At 32.8% G+C, this 22,984-nt stretch overlaps 1 protein-coding gene across 1 annotated transcript in view; it reads right to left on the bottom strand.

Moving 5' to 3' along the window:
- The window catches only part of LOC126882676 (dynein axonemal intermediate chain 3), a 302,917-nt gene that overhangs the window by 175,221 nt on the left and 104,712 nt on the right, over nt 1-22,984 (bottom strand). The window contains exon 6 of the mRNA XM_050647651.1: nt 6,859-7,104. Coding sequence (XP_050503608.1) covers nt 6,859-7,104 — 246 coding nt within the window. The remainder of the gene's footprint in view (nt 1-6,858; nt 7,105-22,984) is intronic.

Here is a 22,984-nt window from a genome sequence, read left to right as displayed (position 1 = left end):
CTCCAGTTACTATATGGACAATTACTAATGAAACACCCTGTATACAATCTCTGATAATGTCTAATAAGAATGAAACTAGTAAAATTGTTTAAGGCACTCTCTGAACACACTGAAATATAATACCTTTCTTGTTTTCATTTCACGACAACATTCTTTTTATTGGACTTAAGTTGGTTAATGATGATGAGGATGAAAACGCATTTGAATCAGCATCGTCCACAAATTATTAGGTTTTTATGTGGATGATGCTTTTAGTACATGTGTAAGCGCCTCTTCTTCTTTCACTTCAATTCTTTAATTACGTATCGTCTTCAATTAATTCAATCAGTTTTCAAATAATTAAAAAATTGTTTATATTTAGGTTAATTACAATACATAGTTAAAAGTAGGTGTTGGTAATTCTTCAATTATTTAATTAATTAGAGTTGTAATTATTGTTATGACTGTCACGTAATCCTAAATGCCAATCACTAACCGTGACGTCATACTTTAGTTAACACACAACGCTCTGATCTGTCACCTGTATCGACTGCATATTGTTCGCATTTTTTATAATTTAAACATATTTTTAAAATTACCATTATACTGGGTGAACCACTACTAACAAAGGGTCCGAGGTTTTCAAAGAAACAGAAAAGTTTAAAATATTTATCACTTTATCAGCTTGTGTGCTAAAACCAATATCAGAATGCAGATTAGACCACAGGTAAGTTGTTTTTCGCAAATACATAACTCAAAAAGTAAGGATTTTATCCAAAAAACTTTTCTTAGCAAAAATAAAGCTTATAAAAAATGAAAAAAATGGTGTATATAATATTATAATGAAGTCTGTAGACCCAATAGCAGCAGAGTTGTAGCTAATAGAAAGTAGGTTTTTATTCGTCAAATTCCAAATTAAATATTACAACGTGAAATAACCAAAAAATCAAGCACTTTTCGGGGAAAGCTTATTACAAATTTCTTTTAAGGTGTTTAAAAAAAGCATTACCTATTATTGTTTTTTAAAAATTTCTAAAAGTAAGTAAGTTACGCTTAAAATAATTTTGGTCCTTTTTTTTGTAAAACAAAAAATCGTGAAAATCTCCCCCTAATTAGCATACTAAATAAAATTAATCGTTACCGCTTCACAGGTTACTTTATTTATGTATTGTTCATAATGATCTGTGAGTTTCATCGCTTCAAACTGCTTATTTTTGAGAAGGCTGTAGTTAAAAAGACTTGAACGATTCACTATGTACGCAAATTCACGTGTGTATGCAAATTTTGAACAGCCGTATCTTAACCGATTTTTGTCTTACAGTAAAATAAACAATCCATCATATCCAGAAAAGCAAAACCTAATTTTTTTTACTCCTTGAGATTTCTGGTATCGTCTAAAATACCGGGATTCGGGAAATGTCTAAAAACGTGGTTTTTTGTTGAAAAATGAACATATTATGCACTTGCAAAATAACTCGAAAAGTATTGATTTAATGAAAAACTCTATAGAACAAAAGTTGCTTAGAATTAGTTAGTTTATTAACTGACTAAGACTAAAATTAGTAATTATAGAATAATTAGAATAATTAGAAAATAACTAAATTAAGAGAGGACAGGAGTTAGTCGTTCTAACAATAATTATGTTTGAAAATAAAAATTACAATAACATTATAATATAAAGACTAAAATTTAAATAAATTGAAAAACCAATAAATAATAAATTTAAATAATTGTTTAAAGATTTTACAATTAGTAAGCACATGTTGGCCATGATATGTAGATTAAGGCTTAATCACTTATTACCTAAGTGCGGCACATCTATTCAAAATTAACCTAAAAGAAACGCCGATGTGCGAAAGTGAAGAAATAGGAACAACAGGGCATTTGATACTTAATTGTTACCTGATTCACGGCAGAGTAAATATTTTAAATTACTGTGCTTACAGACTATCGACTATTAAAAAACCCTAGAACCTAACTAGCTTACTAGAATCTAAAAATATGGAAATTTACGAAATCTAAAAATAAAATTTAAAAATTAAAAATCTAAAAATTTAAATTTAAAATTGTATAACATAATAAATATTAGACTAAGATTGTAGAACCTTTTAAAGGTAATTTTAGGTTAAGGAATTTTATTGTAAACTTTAAGATTAGGAACCTTTGAAAAAATAAAAGTTGAATCGGGTTTATGTCTTAGCCTAGTAAAAAAATAAATAAAAAAATAATAATAATAAAAAAAATTAAATACCTAAATTAAAACACAAAATAAAAAAAAATAGGAAAAAAATATTGAAAAATATATACAGGGTTATTTATTAGTGGGGTAAAGCTCAATTGATCCGCTATAGTAATAGATAGCAATAAAATTTAATAACAAAAATTTTAGATACTTTTGAGCTTCACATTATAAAATTAGTTAGAATGTTACAGGGTGTTCGATAACACAGTGGCAGACCAAACCAAAGTTATGTTTTTTTTAAATGGAACACCCTATATTTTATTTTAAATTCGAAATCCTGTTAACTTCCTCATCACAAAAATATAAAGGTTTATTATGTTATACAGGGTATTTACAAAGTTATGACCAATTTCATATGAAAATCGTAACAAGTTCAACTCCCTGTATAAATAAAAATAAGCAAAACAGCACTGGTTTGTTAATGCCATATTTTTTTACGTATTGTCAAAATTTTCAAGAATGATTGATATTGCTAGTTTTCTTTGAATCAAATACAGGGTGAGTCAAAACGCAAGTAGATTATTTTCTCAGTAATTTTAAATGGAACACCCTGTATTTTATATCATTATTGAAAAGTAACATTACCGTACTTTAATTTTTAGATAACATTCTCTATGTCTAAATTTATTAGTTTTCGAGATATTTTCATTTTTCAATGAACCAGTAGCGTGGCCACCCAAACCACCAGAATTTAATAAACTGACTGATTTTTTTGGGGTTACGTTAATAATGAAGTTTATATTAATAAAATACCTCCAACAACAAGGGATGAGACGAAAAATAGAATACAAAGTGTATTTCGATGTGTTAATTTACAAATGCTTGGTAGAGTAAGTAGCTCATTCATTAATCGTTTTTAGGCGTGCATAAATATGTTAGGGGCAGGTAATTTTGAACACCGTATGTAATTAAATATTAAAAATATTTTATTAAAAGTAGCTTCTAATTTTTTCAAACATGTTTTTTATGCAAAATGTATTACTGATAAATGTAATCGTGTAATTTTTCGTTCTTTATTTGTTACATTGTTGCATTTACATACAAAAGTACCTACTGTTTAATAATTGTCTTTACAAAATGTTGTATTTTGTGTTTGTCTGTTTTTTTGTAAAATTTATTACTAATTTTCTTTGTTTATTTGTTGCATTTACATAAAAAGTAGTTTTTAATTGTTTCAAAAATGTTGCATGTTGAGGTTGTGTTTTTTTTTGTAAAATGTATTACTAATAAATTATTTTTATTTCTTTATTTGCTACATTGTTACATTGATGACCGGATTGATAATCAGTAATCGTCAATTGTCAATTCAGTCATGGCTTACTTAAAATTTAGATAAATTTACACACCTAAAATAATTTGCTCTGAAAAATAAAAATATCGAAAACTAATAACTTTTGACATAGGGAATGTTATCTAAAAATTAAAGTACGGTAATGTTACTTTTTAATAATGATATAAAATACAGGGTGTTCAATTTAACATTGCTGAGAAAATTATATACTTGCGTTTTGACTCACCCTGTATTTGATATAAAGAAAATCAGCAATGCCAATAATTCTTGAAAATTTTTACAATAAATAAAAAAATATGGCATTGATAAACCATTGCTGTTGTGCTTATTTTTATATATACAGGGAGTTTAACTTGTTACGATTTTCATACAAAATTGGTTATAACTTTGTAAATACCCAGTATAACATAACAAATATTTATACTTTTGTGATGGAGAAGTTAAGAGGATTTCGAATATAAAATAAAATATAGGGTGTTCCATTTAAAAAAACATAAGTTTGGTCTGCCACTATGTTATCGAACACCCTGCAACATTCTAACTAATTTTGTAATGTGAAGCTCAAAGTTGGCTACAATTTTTGTTATTAACTTTTATTTACATCTATTACTATAGCGGATCTATTGAGCTTTACCCCACTAATCAATCACCCTGTATGTATAAAAAAATTATTAACAAAAAATATGTATAGATATAATATATATTATTTAGTATTAAAGTGAATAATGTAATATGACGCCACATTATCATCAGACATATTAAGATCTTCAATAAATGTAGTTTGGCAAATGGGTTACGTTCCCGCAGTCATCACATAGAAAGAAAAAAAAATAATAACCAACACATGAGCCAATGACACTGTCACTTAAAATCATAAACGTCAAAATTCATAATAAACACGAAAAGTTATATCAACGACATGCCATGTTGTTTATCCTTGTTTAACTTGTGGTTTCTATGAACAAGCGGCTTAATTTTGCGATACTAGTTTCTGTGAGTAAAAAAGAGACCTAGTATAAAAAGTACCTTTATGAATGTGTGTGTGTTTATGTTTTTTTGGCACTGGTTTAAGCAACCAACTGGCCAGTCAATGTGTTTTGAATTCTCTCTTTTACAAAATATATGCTTAGTATCTAAATTTAAAACTATTAGTACTACTGTTTTTTTTTCTCTGTTTTTTTTTACTCTGTTTTTTTATTATTTTTTTTTTATTTTATTTTTTAACATTTTTTTTTATTTTTATTTTTTTTTTAGTTTTTTTTTTTGTATATTTTTTTATCGCGCTAAGACCTAAACCCGATTCAACCTCGCGGAGGTTTAGATCTTAGTAACTTTTTATTTTATTTAATTATTTTTTTTTTTTTTATTTTTTTTTTCTTTTTTTTCTCAGAGCTTTAATTTTAAACAATTAACATGGTTGTACAAAATTTTATAAACATCTAGATTGTTTGACTGTAAAATGTATATAAGATTAAAAGGAAATTGTACATTAACTTGAACTAGATTGGCAAAAAAGTTTGATATTTCAATAAAATGTAAAGGACATTCTAATAGCATATACCTTTATGAATAATTTCATGTATGGGAAAAGTTAGAGTGCAGGTACTTTTTTTATAAATGGACTAACTACTAATAACCTTGTGTAATAATTGATGTTGATTGAATGTTTCCTAAATAAAAAAAAATTAAAACTACTAATAGGCGAGCGGCAGCAACCCCTAAAATTACGTTATACTGACCATGAAAATCAACTTTAAGGTGAATGACCAATTTTGATGATTCTTTATGTTTTCGAGGTCGCTGAATCTGAATATGAAGTTTATTTGAGTTGGTGGAACATGTTCAAAAATCAAATTTTAGGCAAAAATGCGAAAAATAAATTTTGATTATTTTTCAACTTTACCTCCCTTTATCTTTGGTCGCTGTAAATATTTCCTTTTGATAATTAATTTTACTGTATCATGTTTGAAGTATTTAGATAACAACAAGCTTTGTCCAAAATGGTTAAACAAATTAAAAGAGGGTTTGTTAATTTTTAAACATTTTGTCGTCAGATTTCGTTAGTTTCATGTTTACTTAAACAAGTTGAGTGTCAAACTTTTTAGTTTATAATTTTAACTACCACAGCAATAAAATATAATTCATGAAGAAGTTTTCTGGAAAATATTAAGTCAAAATATGTAACAGGAAAAAAGTTATGTGACTTTATATAGACGAACGGCACACCCAAAAAAAGCTTATTTCTCGAGATACTGTGTGGTGTGATGACCACGGTGTGGTGAATGGCTAATTTTGGTCATACTGTATGTTTTTGATTGGGCTGAACAGAAAATGAGGTTTATTTTGAATTTTATGTTCCCCCAGTTAAAATTCAAAATAAACCTCATTTTCGTTTTCAGTATCATCAAAAACATAAAGTAAGAGCAAAATTAGCTGTTCACCACACCGTGGTCAGTATCTCGAGAAATAAGCGTTTTTTTTTGGGGGAGTGCCACTCGTCTATAAAGGCACATAACTTTTTTCCTATTTCATGTTTTCACTTGAAATTTTCCATAAAACTTCTTCATGAATTATGTTATATAGTTATGTTGGCTAAAGTTATAAATTAATCTAGAAAGTTTGTCACTCAACTTTTTTAAGTAAACATGAAACTAACGAAATCTGACGACAAAATGCTTAAAAATTAACAACTCCTCTTTTAATTTGTTTTAACATTTTGGACAAAGCTCGCTGCTATCTAAATACTTCAAAGATGACACGGTAAAATTTTCAAAAGATAATATTTACCGCGACCAAAGATACAGAGAGGTAAATGAAAAAAACATCAAAATTGATTTTTCGCATTTTTGCATAAAAATTGATTTTTGAACATGTTCCACCAATTCTAGATGAAAATAAACATATTTGGATGCAGCGACCTCGAAAATATAAATAATGACCAAAATTTGCCATTCACCTATCATGGTCGTTTTTCGATTTCTAAGCCTCAAATTAGGGGTGTACCGCTCGCCTATAATGTTGTGACAAACATTTAAAACTTTTACTGTATTTCAGTAAACCATCGTCAATAGTGATTCACCCTATACACCATTATTGTTAAACTCAGTTATTTATATAATTCGTAATATGAAACACCTGCTTAATGAAACGCAATAGAATAGTTAAAGTTAAAATATTCATACCGGTACTTATAAAATGTATGTATATTTTATAATTATTATAATACATCAATATTAAGTACGTTTTGTACGGAAATATTCAAAAGTGGGTTAGTAATAATTAAAACATATTTTAAGTAAAACTAGCCTTAGTAAAAATAATAAAATTAATTCTAGAAAATACATACACTGTCTTCAGTGTTGGGTCCGTAATGAAAGATAAAAGGTGCTTCATCGGTGTACGCCAAAGCCACTGTACCGGACCACATAGGATGCCACGAGACATCAGCTATCATCTTGTCTTTACACAGATTGACATCCATGAACGACATGTACTCCTTCACTTCTTCAACTGTAGTTCCTGTCAGAAAACTGCAGTCTTTGTTTATCAAGTCAGCGTAATCGTCGGAGTAGAGATTCAAAGCTGCGTTCACCTGGAAACGTTAATTATATACAAGGCATGGGAAACAAATAGAAGAAAGATAAAAAGAGAATGCAAAAGCAGTAGTCAAAACAAATATAGGGAAATATAAAGGAAAACAAGAGTCTCGAAACTTCTAAAAAAAGAAAACTGAACTAAAACGACAATCATTTCACCACATCAACGACGCCACAAGTTTCATCTGACTTGAAAAACCTCTCCCAGAAATATATTGGTCTTATAATAGAATAAAAAATGTATCAGTTAAAAAAAGAATGTGTATGTACTTTGTACGCACATTAAAAGTTATACTTCTATAATATGATTTCAACGAAATAAATATACTTAAAAGTTTATTTGTATTTTATTTAATTAATAAACTAATTTTGATATTACCATTCTCAAAAACTTTTAAAGTTATACTTCTTTAGGCAAGAGGGTGAATTTTTACATTCCCTGGCGCATGCGCACACCGACAGTATGTTGTTAGTTGCTAAATCATCCAATTTATGTATGTATCACCGCAACTAAGGTTTGAAAATAATATATTAGTGTTTTTAGTAAATATATTTATTATAATTTTTGTGTCTTTGGATTTGTCTTCCTTGGGAGTAAGATAATAAGTATTTTAAACATTTTTATATTTAATACTACACTTGATCTATTTGTCACCGTCGTTTGTAATTACGTCCCAGAAGCCGTAAAAACAAAAGCCTGATGGGTTATTGGTAGAGCATTCGACTACATAACGCGAAGGTCCCGGGTTCAAATCCTGCCACGGACGATTGTTATCCTTTTTTTAAATTATTGGTGTTGTTTTAATAAAAAAAATTTGAAAGTGGTTTCAAAACTAGTTTTAATCAAAATTAGTTTATTAATTAAATAAAATACAAATAAACTTTCAAGTATATTTATTTCGTTGAAATCATATAATAGAAGTATAACTTCTTACGTGCGTACAAAGTACACACACATTCCTTTTTATTAAAACAACACCAAAAATTAAAAAAAAAAAGGATAACAATCGTTCGTGTCACGATTTGAACCCGGGACCTTATCAGAGTTTCTTTTTACGGCTTCTGGGACGTAATTACAAACGACGGTGACAGATAGATCAAGTGAAGTATTAAATATAAAGATGTTTAAAATACTTATTATCTTACTCCCAATGAAGACAAATCCAAAGACACAAAATTTATAATAAATATTATTATGTATTACTTTATCAATCAAAGATAGAGTAAAAATTTAAATTTTTAATTATAACGCGGGCACATAAATTTGATACACCCTGTGTATTGATTTGTAACTATTTAGTAGAAGGTAGCTTTTACGCAGTAAGTTTCTCCTTAATGAGTTTTTTCCTGAAGACTTAAAGACATTTGTAAACACAGTGAAGTGAAATGACAATTTATTTCGGATTATAATTTAAAAAGATTGTTTGTTACGGGAAGGTAAAATCCACAGGTAGTTGTAATTACTAGTTTTAAGAAAAATAAAGGTAGAGAGATTTGGAATTTCAAGTCTGTTTGTTTTAAGCACAAGAGTATTTGTATAATTTCCGGAAAGTGATTAGGATGAGTAGAAGTATGGTTTGAAAGAATGCCTGGTTTTTCGAATGAAAAGAGAGGAATGTGGAAAGAGAAATGTTTCTGATTGGCTTGGCAATTTAGAATGGGGAAAGGGAAGTTTGAATGTTGAGACAGTTTTGGAAAAGAAAAGTATTGTGTGGTCGGTATCCGAGAAAGGCAGTCGAAAGTTTTCGCGTATAGTTCAGAAGCAAATACTAGTGGTTGTTTGATAGTGGAGAGTAGCTGAAAAGTGGAACGAGAGACAAATCAAATTGAGAAGAAAAACCTCTTTGATTCTGTAAAGTCCAAGAGAGTAAGTAACAAGAACTATAGTTATTAAAATTATTTATGACACCAAGTAAAAAGATACTTGGGTCTCAGGAGATTATTATTGAGAGAAAGAGAGGAGAGAGTTTTGGAGTTTATTGAACGAGTACTGGTCAAAAGCGGCCTGGCTTGTGTTTTGGAGAAATAGTTGCTGGTATGCTGCTGGATTGATGCTGAGAACGGAGATGGCTTTGATTGGTAGCCTAACATAATCAACAAGGAGGAGCTGCTTGGGTCAAGAGGAGACATCATTGTGTGTGAGTCAAAAAGGTCAGTCAATAACTTACCTATGTGATAGATGTTCTTTATAATCAGAAGTTAAAATATTTGCGTAAAAGCATATGAATTAAGATTCCAACATTTCAATAATTTAATAGGAAGTATAAGTAGTTTTGCAAATACCTAAATTTGTTGTTTAGCTTATTTTATAAATGGTATCAGGAACAAAGCGATAAATATTTGTTTAAATAAGATTAATTATATGGTAAAAGTTTCATTTGGACAATTATGCCCACAGGATTTAATTGATAGATTTTCAGAGCATTGTTTTTGATAATAAAGGTATTTGTATGTGCTTATTTATGATTTTTCTATTTATTTCCTTTTCCTATTTTATTCCGATAAGGATCAACTAAGAGATACTGAAGCCACGAGAAAGGATAAGTATAACCTAAGATAATTTTAGTTAATTTTTATGACAAAAAGGCACCCTGAGATTTTTTATTAATTGTTTATGTATGATTTGCGTCAATTCAATAATTAATTAAATAAATACTCAATTAAAATAAAAGTAATAGAAAGCAGATCATAACAATATATTTACTAAAATCACTAATATATTATTTTCAAACCTTAGTTTCGCTGATACATACATACATTGGATGATTTAGCAACTAACAACATACTGTCGGTGTGCGCATGCGCCAGGGAATGTAAAAATTCACTCTCGTGACTAAAGAAGTATAACTTCAAAAATTATTAAGGAAAGTAAAGAGATCAATAATGGGGAAATTATACATATACAGTTGTTACTGTATTCCTTCAATCAATCGTTCTCTCCAGTTCTTTCAGTTTTGCCAATCGCCTTCCTGCATATTTCTTCTTTCTATTGCTTCGTCCACTTCATCACTGAAAGATCTTTGGGACCTGACTATCTTCCTTCTTCCTATCGAGTTCCACTCTGTTCTGTTTATCCAACGTATTTTTGTCTGCTCTTCCGACATGTCCGTACCATGTACTCTATTATACCTGATTTCATTCCCATTCTTTTATTAATCTCTATGTTATTTGAAGAGTACAGGGGAAAAACAAAGAATGTCACTTTTTCATGAATTTTGACTTTTCTCGCCATGTGGTAGCAAAAACTGAGTACTATCGACTAGACTATCGATTCAGAACAATAATCAGAAAGATCAGTCTATATAATTTTTTTTATAAATTTCTATCCAGGCGAAGGACCAGGATTGTCCGCACGCCACTGGACAAAAATAAGGAATGTTAGCAGTTTTTTGGTGCATTATTAAATTAACAAGTTAATAAAGATTAATATTATATTAAGATTATAGACTAATAATTGCTAGAATTATGCTAAGAATCTCCTAAGTAGTTTTTAGATATCATAAGAATTAAACCTTTATTGGTGTTTATCTCAATATGTATAAAATGTGACATTCCTTGTTTTTCCCCAGTACTCTTCATTTATTTTATCTCTATCAATCTATCTCTTCTTGTTACTCTGCAGCCTTTCCTTAGTAATTCTCTGTTACTCTAATTTAGTGCAGTCACTGAAGGTTTTCACCTCCGATTTCGTTGAACCTCCATCGATTTTCATGAAAGTTAGTGAGTAATTAGAGGATGCCTCAAGGAACAAAGGTGACATGATGCCAACTTGCGATTTTATTCTGGGGCTGGATGCCACCCCTTTTTGTGGGTGAAAATTATTTTTTTAAAACAATACCACAAATCGATAGAGGGAAAATTCTAGGCAAAATTTGTTATATAAAGTTATTAATATAAATCAATACTTTTTGAGTTAATAAAGATCAAAAATTTTATTTTTTCGTAAAAAAAATGCATGTTTTAAAGCTGTTTTTCACGTATAACTCAATAACTATAAGTTTTTACAAAAAAGTTATTATTTCTAAAATTGAAGATAATAAAAAACTGAAAACACACCTCGCTTAAAGAACTAAACTAATATTAATTCAAAGTGAGTTATGGGTAATTGAATGTATATTTTTTTCGACGAGTACTCAAATCTATGTATTCAAGCTTAAATAACGAGGAAACGGTGCATTTTATAAAATATACCTGCTAAGCACTTGTCAAAAAACTTTGGAATACCTATCAAATGGGCTCCAGAAGAATTTAATATCATCAAAATTAAGCAAGTTATGATGAAAGTAAGGGTACCCTTTCGAATTTTTTACGAAAAACTGAAAAATAAAACATACGCCATTTCCACAAAAATTAAAATTTATGGTAATCCTTACAACAATTTCTTTATTTAGCACAAGTAATGATTTCAACAATTTTGACCGGTTTAGAATGCATTTTTCTAAAAAAAGATATAATTTAAAAAAATCAGAATTTTTAAAATTATCTTAATTTTCTTATTCTTTTGATAATAACTCCAAAAATACTCGATTTACGTAAAAAATGATATATAACAAAATATTAGTTTTTGCTGTATTAACTATTTTATCTGTTTTACTATTTGCGTAGGGTAAAAAATAACCGAGATAGAAACGTTTAAAGCTTAAATTTTGCTGCGAAAACTATATAACTAGGGTCATTTAACCTCCTACTTTTAAAAAAGTATGGGGTCTAAAAGATTAAGTTCAGCGTGGTCTAATAGCTCTTGGAATTAACTTTCAAACGGTTTTTAGGTGAACCTGATATCGGAAAAATTAACGAAGTTATTTAAAAAAAAACAATAACATTTTTTGGACAAATTTTTAAAAGATAAATTTTGAAAAATTTTTGGAGCATAAATTTTAATGCTATCAACTTGTTCGAGAGTTCATTTGATAGATATTTTTAAGTACTTTAAGAAATGTTTAATAAGTTAATGTTATAAAATGCATCATTTTCCCGTTATTTGAGCTTGAATACGTAGATTTGGGTACTCGTTGAAAAAATATACATTCAATTACCTATAACTCACTTTTAGTTACAAATAAAAGGTTTTTCTAGTAAGGAGTTTATTTCATTTTTTATTAGCTTTAATTTTGGTAATAATAACTTTTTTTTGAAAACTTATAATTTTTTAGTTATTTATGAAAAATTGGTTAAAAACATGCATTTTTCTCACGAAAAATTAAAATCTTTGATCTTTAATAACTCAAAAAGTTTTGATTTATTTAATAACTGTATATAACGAATTTTGCCTCGAATCTGTTCCTCTATCGAATTATGGGGTTATTTTTAATAAAATAATTTTCACCCCCGAGAAGGGTTGGCATGTCACCTTTGTTCCTTGATATATCCTTTAACTACTCACCAATTTTCATGCAAATCGATAGAGGTTCAACGAAATCGGAGGTAATAGCTCATATCCACCTTCAGTGACTGCACTAATTATGCTTTTGGTTTTCTTATTTTTTATTATCCAATTTTCACACCCATTAAGTCATGATACTTCTTGTCATGGTGTTATATATTCTTTTTATACTGATGTTCTCATCCCATAGTACCGGGTTCAATTTTCGTATGCAGTGTCTTGTTTGTCCTAGTCTATTTTTTATATCTGCTTCATTTGTTCTTTTATTTGATATTATGAAAGCTAAATACTTGTCTGTTCCTTTGATTTGTTTACCTTCGTCTATTTCCAGCTGCTTTATTTTTGTATTCTCCTTTGTTAGGTAATATAATAGTCTCCCGTTTTATACCGCTGTGGCTTTGGGAGTATAGCAGAGTAGTCTGCTATATCTAGGGCCTACGGTATACAAGGAAGGTAACAGGACCAGTGCTACGCTTCAACCGCCTATTATTACCCCTGATTTTACACAAGGTACTCATTTTATTCAGGCTGAGTCGACCTGGGGCCTATAAACATTTTAAAAATGTCTAGTTGTTCTTTCCGGCAGTAGGATTTGAACTCCGGACCACCGGCACGCGAGTCAAGCACACTACCGCTTAGCTACGCCGGCCCTTTGTTAGGTATAGAGTTTTTTTAGGTTTATTTCCATTCCATTCTTTGTATATTCCTGTTCCAGTTTGCTCATCATAAAGCTGAGGTCATCTTCGTCTTGTGCGATCACTATTGTAGTTAGAAAAACTTACGGTATATAGGCAATCGTTTCTTACTGGTATGCCCATTCCTTCGCACTTTATTTTCCATGGTTTCGGGGTATTTTCCAGGAATATTTTGAATAGGGTAGGGGATGTACAACAGCCCTGTACCAGTCACTTAGTCGTTTTAAATGGAATGCGTATTATATTGCCCGGGGAAATTATTAAAGGTTGAATACGTACTATCTACACTATCCCAGAGAATTTAAAGCTAACAAGCTAACAAATTTTAAGAGGACTAAAAAATCAAAGGGGTGACAGGTACGAGATCTATAAAGATTTCTGGAAAGAACCAAAAGGGAAGAAAAATAGTGACATATGATGTTGAATGCATATGTTAAGGGCAATAACGTAAATCCGGACAATAACGTTAATAACCGGTCAATATCGACAATGGCCTGTTGAATTGGTCATTGTCGACAATGGCCGGATATTAACGTTATTGTTCATAGAAACTGGACATTGATGATCATTTTAAATTCTTGATATCTTTTCCATCATTGTCCGGTCAATGTCAACAATGCCCGTTGTTAATCGGTCAGTGTTGAAATTTAGACTAAAATATAGATTATGTTTATTATTTGCTTCATTTCTGTGCTCATACTGAAATTACTCGTAGTAAATTTATGTAAAAAGTGTTACAAAATGTCATGGTTCACTATCTTGTCAAAATAAAAATGATTAGCCTTCAAAAGTTATACAGTGCTAGTCAAAAGTCTGTACCCCCCCTCTTATCTTTTGAACGGTTATACCTATAATAGTGAAATTTGGAGGGAGGAAATAAACGGACGTAAGCTTCTTAATTAGTCATGACAGGTGACGTAATAGTGACAGATGACCTTACAGAGCCACTGTGACCGATAATTTTAAATGGGACCTTATGGCAAGTGATACCTCGTTTGAAAGGTATTCAAAATACCTATTCAGTCATACTAATTTTTTTTGGGTTTAAGTTGATTTTGATTTTGGTGAATAAATTAAATAAATATAATATTGTAGTTTCGCATTTAATTAATGAAAATCCAAATGTCCGCTTATGGTTTTTTTGTCAAAAAACTTGACGTTTTTCAATTCTCTAGTAGTTTTTACGACAACATCAACCTATTTGACAAGTACTCATAGGCGGAATTTAGAATTTTTATTAATCAAATGCGAAACTACAATTTTATATTTATTTAATTTATTCATCAAAATTAGCTTAAACTCAAACAAAATTAGTATGTCCCCACATCAAGGGCGGATCCAGGGAGGGGGCCATGGGGGCCATGGCCCCCTCCGTGATTTTAAAAACATAGAAGTTTTTAGTTTCAAACACATATATTATGTACAGAACAGGGGATAAATATGTCTTCTGGCATAGAATTGAACAAAACCAGTAACAGAAGCTTCAAGAATGACATATGATGTTTTGTAAATCAAAATGTTGATAATTTTACAAAGTACCAATTGTTAGAAAGACTTTGGCAACTGTTACGTAGGGATGTCCACGAGTTACTTCACGCAAAGATCCCTGGTTCGAAATCAAATTAAAGAAAATAACTTTCGTTTACAGAAAATTACCCCTATTAAAAATACTCAAGTGTAGCTTAAAATAAAGTTTTTATTTGGATGTTATCCGAAGAATGTTACAAACTCGACTGACTTAAAAACATAATATCCAATATCTACACATTCCTTAAAACTGCAATACATTCTTATCGTTTCAATCTCAAGTGGGCAGGCTAGTAAGCCCATCATCCCTTCACCTTAAAACAACGAAAAACAAACCATATGGCTCGCCGTATGTATAAAGCAGAAATATCTTTTAAACACGGACACTGCCATATTTTATAATGACTCGACATTCTCCCACCTTGGGGAATTTGACAAAATTTCTCAAAAAATACAGAGTCACGAAAAATTACAATAAAATATCAAATAAAGTAAAAAGTAAAATATATCAAAAACAAACAGAGTCATGAAAAAATCAAGTCAAGAAAATGTCACTTGAATCTTACAGGAGTTTTAACTACCCGGCCACTTCGCGTACATCTTTCATTTAGATCGGGTGCTCTGCTTTTTGTCACTCCCGCACTTATTTCACTTGATTCTTCCTCAGCCTGGAGCTGACAACCGTTCTCTTGAGGCACTGTCTTTGGAGCCGCATCCCGTAGGGTAATGCCCTGGATATTCTCGCCAGCAGTAACTGCCTCCACGACTTCCACTGGGTAAAGCCTTTGCAACGGTCTCAGAAGTTGGCCTTGTGCTGTCGCAAGACGAACTAACCGCACCTGATTATCTCTACCGGGTAAAAGTTCAATAACTTTTCCTAAAGGCCACTGAAGACGCTTGATGTTTTCGTTGCCTACTAAAACGACATCCCCGATAGACACTTTAGACACTTTCGTCTTCTTCGTTCCCGCTTTGAGTTGAGCCAGATATTCAGCACGAAATCTTTTTCGCAAATGACTTCTCAACTCTTGCAAACGGCGTATTTTGCGTGTGAGAGAATTCTGCTCCAGCAAATCACAATCCGGCAACTCGTAACTGACTTGCTCACGTAAAAACATACCTGGCGTCAACGCGGCTAACTCAGTAGGATCATCCGAAATATACGTCAATGGCCGCGAGTTGACTATACTCTCACAATCACACAACAATGTCAATAAGTCTTCATAATTGAGAGACGCTCGACCCAAAACTTTTCGCAAAAGTCCTTTCACAATACCTATTAATCGCTCCCAAAATCCACCCCACCATGCAGCTGTAGGGGGGTTGAAACGCCACTTAATACGTTGTGTAGAACTATATTCCGCGATCATGTTCCAGTCCAATTGCTTAAGCGCATTCTCAAGTCCCGTAAAATTCGTTCCATTGTCACTATAAACCGTTCTCGGGCGTCCACGCCTGGCAACAAAGCGACGGAAAGCTTGAATAAATGCATTTGTTGACAAGGAGGTAACGAGTTCCAGATGAACTGCGCGATAAACGGCACAAGTGAACAAACAAATCCATGCCTTCTCGCCCGATTTCAAGTAAAGAGGCCCAGCTAAGTCCACCCCGGAAATCTCAAACACTGCAGCATCTCGAACTCTATCGGCCGGCAATGAAGGCGTTTGTACTTCGAACGATTTCCCATCTTGTCTCTTGCACACACCACATTCTTTTAAAATGGACCGCACAATCCGTCTACCCCCTAAAGTCCAATATTTTTCGCGGAGCAAACTAAGCAGTCCCTGTGTACCAACGTGACAAGAGTTTTTGTGTAAGCTCAAAATCAACTTGCGCACTATAAAATGTTCACCCGGAAGTAAGATAGGCAGACGAAAATCTTCCGTGTCAATTCTCTCGGTAACGCGAGTTTTTAAACGTATAAGTCCAAATTCATCGACAAACGTGTTTAGCGAGGAAATTCGTTTCGTATCTGAACCGAACGCTTCTTTCTGCACTAACTTCAACACAAACATTTCGGCTTTGTCGATTTCCTCCGCGACCAATTCGCCTGTAAGTTTTCCATTTGAATTTCTCGTATTGTAACAAAATCGTAGCGTCCAAGCCATCATTCTTAACAGTTTTGTGTACTGAGAAAAGTAACGCAGGTGCCAATCGTCGGACGTCATATTCAATAGTGACGAAATGGTTTTTTTCTTTTTCTCAGTGCCGACTTCTTCTTCATCAACCTCTACTTTTTGTTGAGGCCAATAATTTTCGTTTCTGTACAACCATTCCGGGCCCTCCCACCATCGAGATTCGAACAATTGCCGAACACCACAGCCTCTTGATGGAAGATCGGCAGGGTTGAGAGAACCAGGCACATATTTCCAACACTCAGCATTGGCTAAATTTCTAATCTCCTGAACTCTATTAAAAACAAAAACAGACCAGTCATCCTTACGTTGAATCCAAGAAAGAACCGTAGTGGAATCACTCCAAAAATAAGACTCAACATGCTGAGAAAATTGTCTTTTGACTGACTGATAAAGTCTAGCACCAATAGTGGCTGCCAACAGTTCCAATCTAGGTATAGAAATCTTCTTCAAAGGAGCCACACGACTCTTAGCTGCTATAAGAAAAATCGAAACACCATCATTCCGAAGAACTCTCAAAAACACTACGGCTGCATAAGCTTTCTTACTTGCATCTGAAAAGGTGTGCAAACTCCAATGGTCAGTTTCAATGGGCCCAGCCTGGATCCAACGTGGAATCTCAATACTCGACAGTTCAGGAAGATGAGTAACCCATTGACAAAATTCCTCAGCCATGTCATTCTCGACTGGTGCATCCCATCCCAGGCGCTTTTCCCAAAGTTTCTGCAGCAACAGTTTAGGGAACAGAGATACTGGACAGGTAAAACCAATAGGGTCAAATATACTCTGAGCTACAGAAAGCATCAGTCTCTTAGTTATGGGTTGTTTTCCGACCACTCCCTGAAAAATTTCACCATTGATTTTTAGTGTGTCTCTTGAGGAGTCCCAGAGAAGACCAAGAACAGGGACAACTGTTTTTGTACTACCAGAAGACTCCCACCCTCTCAAATCCATCTTAGCTTCCTCCATGATGGCAGTTGCTTCTGATACGAACTTTCTCAACTCATTCTCATCAGTAACACTAGTCACACAATTATCTACATAGAACCCAATCATAAGCCTTTCAATTGTATTTTTAGAGTACGGCATATCATTACAACACTTCTCCAGCGCCTTTATCAAATGAAATTCTATAGTAGCACCCAGAAGAAATGGACTACAGTTGACTCCAAAAACAACTCTCCTATGTCGAAATACAAATTCCTTTCCTTCATTGTTTACCCATAGGAACCTCAAAAAATCTCTGTCCTTCGAATGTACAGAAATTTGAAGAAAAGCCTTTCGAATATCCGACACAACACCTATTTTTTGTTGTCTGAACCGTAATAACACAGAAGGAATAAGTTCAATAAGATTAGGCCCTACCTCTAAACACTGGTTCAAAGAAGGACGACCCTGTTCATGAGATGATGCATGAAAGACTGGCCTAATTTTCGTGGTTTCGCTAGTATTTTTAATAACGGGCCTGTGAGGCAAATAGTGCACACAATTATTCTCTTCGGGATTATTTACTATTTCGATCACACCCTCGTTCAACCACTCATTGAATATTAAATTATACGATTCAAACAAATTTGACTTTTTCAACTTATTTAAAGTAGTATCTAACCTTCTTCTAGCGACAACTAAATTATCTGAAATTAAAGGATGCTTGTGCAACCAAGGTAACATAACCTCATACCTACCTTCGTTGTCACATCGGATAGTCTCATAGAAAAAATTCTTAGCCTCCTTGGCCGCCACCTCTCGTGTCAATTTTTCTACAGGATCGGTTATCCCAATAATATCAAGCTCCCAGAGTTTCGCCACAGAAGAACTATCAACAAACAACGCAATCGACATCATAGATGTGCTGAAATTAGAAGCAACTGCCGGCACCTTGCCCATAAGAGTCCAACCTAACAAAGTTTCAACTGCTACAAGACCACACTGTAACTGATATTTCCTTCCTGTATACAATTTGCCTACAACATCAGCTCCTAACAAAATCTCAATTGGTGCTATATGTCCGACATCGCTGAGCGAAATATTCATGTCACTAAGTTCCTCAACCCAAGGGCCGTGATAAACAGGAGAGACATCTGCACAAATTTTTGGTTGATCTAAGGCATCAAATGAACAAGAGTAAGCTCCTTCACTCGCAGTTACCTTGTATAATTTATGTCGTTGTTCAGAAGTACTTTTACCGCCAAATAACGTATGTACGATATTTTCCGTTCCTTTAGCAGAAAAACCCATTTCTTGTGCGGTACGCTGTAAAATATATGTTCTCTGCGATCCAGTGTCAATAAGTGCCCTTACTTGTTTAGTACCATGTGCACTTCTTATGTTTACTCGCAGAGTTTGTAAAAAAACCTGTGTATTATTCAAATTCGCAAGCGTCTGATCCTCAGTCCTATTTTCTTCCGAGCGGCTAATACTTGAGGTCGATGTATCAATTTTGTTAACAGGTAAATCAGGACACATCAAAACAACATGGGATTTACAACACAAAATACAATTCAAACGTGCTCTACATCTCTTCGAAGAATGTCGCACCTTCAAACATCGAAAACAGGCTTTCTTTTCTGACAATGTTCGTCGTTTCTGTTCCATAGACAATTTTTGTGCTTTAAAACAATTGATACTGTCATGCTGTCCTTCGCAGAAAATACACCTGTCAACCTCATAATTTACCAACCCAGCCGCGGTCGCTGATGGCTGATCAGTTCCTTGCTTTGGTAATTTTATATTCTTCTTTTCAACCAGGTTATTAGATTTACATTTATTTTCAGTCGATAAACCAAAACCTTCCGTTGCTAAATTAATTTTTTGTTCATTTTGAACTTCTTTTTGTAGAAAACTCATTAGCCCACTTAATCTTGTCTCCAAAGTTGAAACTTCTGCAGATTCTTCGACATTGTGCATGGATACGGAACCAGAAGGCCTTAAAAACTGTGAAGATCTATGCCATAGTCTGATCATATCCTCCGGTAAACATGACTCAATAAGGGGATACAATATTGCCGCATATTTGTCAGCAGTTATGCCTAAGGTCTCAAGTGAACGAAGTTGACTCTCTATCATATCATATAGTGCAGAAACATTACAAGAACTACTAGAAACTCGACTCAAAATTAACTTTAAGAGTTCCCTAATATATACTTCAATCTGGAGATCCTCTCTGCCAAACCTAGACTTCAAACTCTTTATAATTTTTGAGTAATTATCGGCTACTGCAGGAAAACTCTCCACTAAACGTCTGGCCTTACTACCGTCTACAGTGGCTTGTCTCAAATAAGCTATTTTGTCGTTTAAATCAATCGATGGATCATCATGCACTACTCTGAACTGCGACCAAAATGGAAGCCAATCTATCAAGTCCCCAGAATATTTCTTGAATTCGATTGGAGGTAATTTAAAACTGCGCTTACCTTTTATTGATGACTCTGAACTTACTAAACTGGGTCTGTCTTCGCATTTGTACTTCAGTTCATAGTAGCGTGTGCTGTATCTATCCTTTGCCTCCATCTCACTGATTAATTCTGCCTCGGAAGCCTTTTCGACCATAGCTTCAAACACCGCACTTTCCACGACACACAGCTCATTGTACTTAACTTGTAACAGTTCCCACTGTACACTAATTTGTTGCCAGGGTCGAGTGTCCACCGTTTCAGATAACAAATTGTCCAAAACATTAGCAGCTGTCGTAAAAGCACTACGAAGCACTGTTCGGCGTTTTGTTTCTAATTCCAATGCCATATTTCTCGCTTACAAGGGTAACAACTTCGGCCGAGCCTCACGACAAACGAATTTATTCGCCGGAAAAAAGTTTACACTCAAATAAGCGGAAACCACTAACTTTTAAGCACACCCGTATATATCTAAGTCCTTATCGCGGTCGCCAAAATGTTACGTAGGGATGTCCACGAGTTACTTCACGCAAAGATTCCTGGTTCGAAATCAAATTAAAGAAAATAACTTTCGTTTACAGAAAATTACCCCTATTAAAAATACGCAAGTGTAGCTTAAAATAAAGTTTTTATTTGGATGTTATCCGAAGAATGTTACAAACTCGACTGACTTAAAAACATAATATCCAATATCTACACATTCCTTAAAACTGCAATACATTCTTATCGTTTCAATCTCAAGTGGGCAGGCTAGTAAGCCCATCATCCCTTCACCTTAAAACAACGAAAAACAAACCATATGGCTCGCCGTATGTATAAAGCAGAAATATCTTTTAAACACGGACACTGCCATATTTTATAATGACTCGACAGCAACCATCAAAATCGTATAAATTTCCATATTCTTTACACACAAAGAATAAAAAAGAAATGAAGCGTTACTTGGGTCATCAGCACTTAGAACAAAGGAGTTGGTTAGTACCTTTGCACATTCAAAAGGGATTGTTTTGCAAGTATTGCATTTTATTTTTCTAATAAAAAATATGGTCACAATAAAGGGATGACATTGACAGCCCAAAGCCTTGTCACGAAATCTTTAACATCTTTCTCCAAACTCATGGGCAAAGACGGAGCCATACAAACCCATGAAAAAACAGCATACCACAAGGAGTGCTCCCAGGTGGGCCTGGATTTTCTATAAAGTGATCGTAATCGCAAAAGTCAGTCATTAAACATATAGACTCTCAGAGGTCTAAACAGATACAAGAAAATAGAGAAAGACTACGACCAATAATATTTCTCTAAGAGGCCATCGTGATGATGGCCTTCTGCTTCTGGACGAAGATGCTGGACCTAGCACTGAAGGGAATTGTTAGGGTTTAAAATCGCATCAGGAGATAAGGCTTTTAAACAACACCTATCCACAGCATCTTCCCGAGTAACATACATTAGCAGCCTAGTCAAAATCAATTGATAACATGTTGCGGTGAAAAAATAATTGAACAAATAATGAATCAGGTTCAAAGTGCAAATTATTACTCTGTCCTATTTGACGAAACGACCGACGTATCCCACGTGGAACAGCTTTCTCTAAATTTGAGATGCATATACACAATAACAACATTCGTGAAAACTTTGTTAAGTTCAAAATCAAGAAAGACGGAAAGAACAAGGTCTGACAGGAGAAACATTGGGAAAAGTAGTATTAAACTTGTTGAAAGTACTGCACTTGGATCCGAAGAAATGTGTAGAAATTGGTACTGGCATTAATAATACTTTAATAAGGTAAGTTTTGTATGTCTTTATGGTACTCAAAAGTGTATGAAAAGTGCCTGAAAACTCACCATTGTAACAGTAATTTTTCAAAAATTATCCCCAGACCCCCTGATACACCTCCCCAAAAAAAGTTTATGGCACCTCCCGAAAATCGGTCCTGGATCCGCCCTTGCCCCACATAACAATTATGTTCGTATCATGTTCTAAGAATATACTCCCAACATTCGTCGGAGTATATTCTTTTTAGTATATGCGTAGTACAAGCATAGCATGTACCTTAAAAAACATTCTAAATTTCATGTTCTTTGCATATACTTTAAAGTATATTCTCGTACCGAATATACTGAGTACATTAGTGTACGTAGTAACTCGGAATGTTCGTAAAAGTTTGTTCTTAGAATATACCTTTATCGAATATTCTTAGCACATTCTTATTATAAGTACATTCTTAACACATACTTATAAGTAGATACTTTTAAAATATCTTAAAAATAATATGTATGTATAGGAAGTATAATATTAGCCTTATAGATTATCAACTTCGTTATATTTTAGAATAATTAATAAAATTTATGTATGTAGGTAGTATTGGACGAATTTCATTTCAAAATTGTTGTATGGTAAAAAAGTTCAAACATTAATTGTATTAACGTTTATTATTAAAAATTCGTTTTCATAATTGATATAACTTTACCATTTCGAGTTTATCATGAGTATTTTTACATCGTTAGAATTTGAATTTAGGTACATTCAATTCAATACCAGAGGCTGTGATACGGGCCATTCCAGAATCAAAGCATGCCAAAACCCACGACCAAAGGCTTTGGTGTTGCCAACCATCGAGTAAGCTTTTTCCGTCAACCTTAAAAATTCCCACTTTTATAAAAAAATTCCCTCCTGTTTACAAAATCTGAGGAGATATGTTTAATTATTTTCAAATATTTTGATTTTTTTTTAATATTTTACAA

Source organism: Diabrotica virgifera, chromosome 3 (genome assembly GCF_917563875.1).
Source record: "Diabrotica virgifera virgifera chromosome 3, PGI_DIABVI_V3a".
Taxonomy (NCBI): domain Eukaryota; kingdom Metazoa; phylum Arthropoda; class Insecta; order Coleoptera; family Chrysomelidae; genus Diabrotica; species Diabrotica virgifera.
Note: the sequence above shows the minus strand (reverse complement) of the source record. Positions and strands in the feature narration are given on the sequence as shown.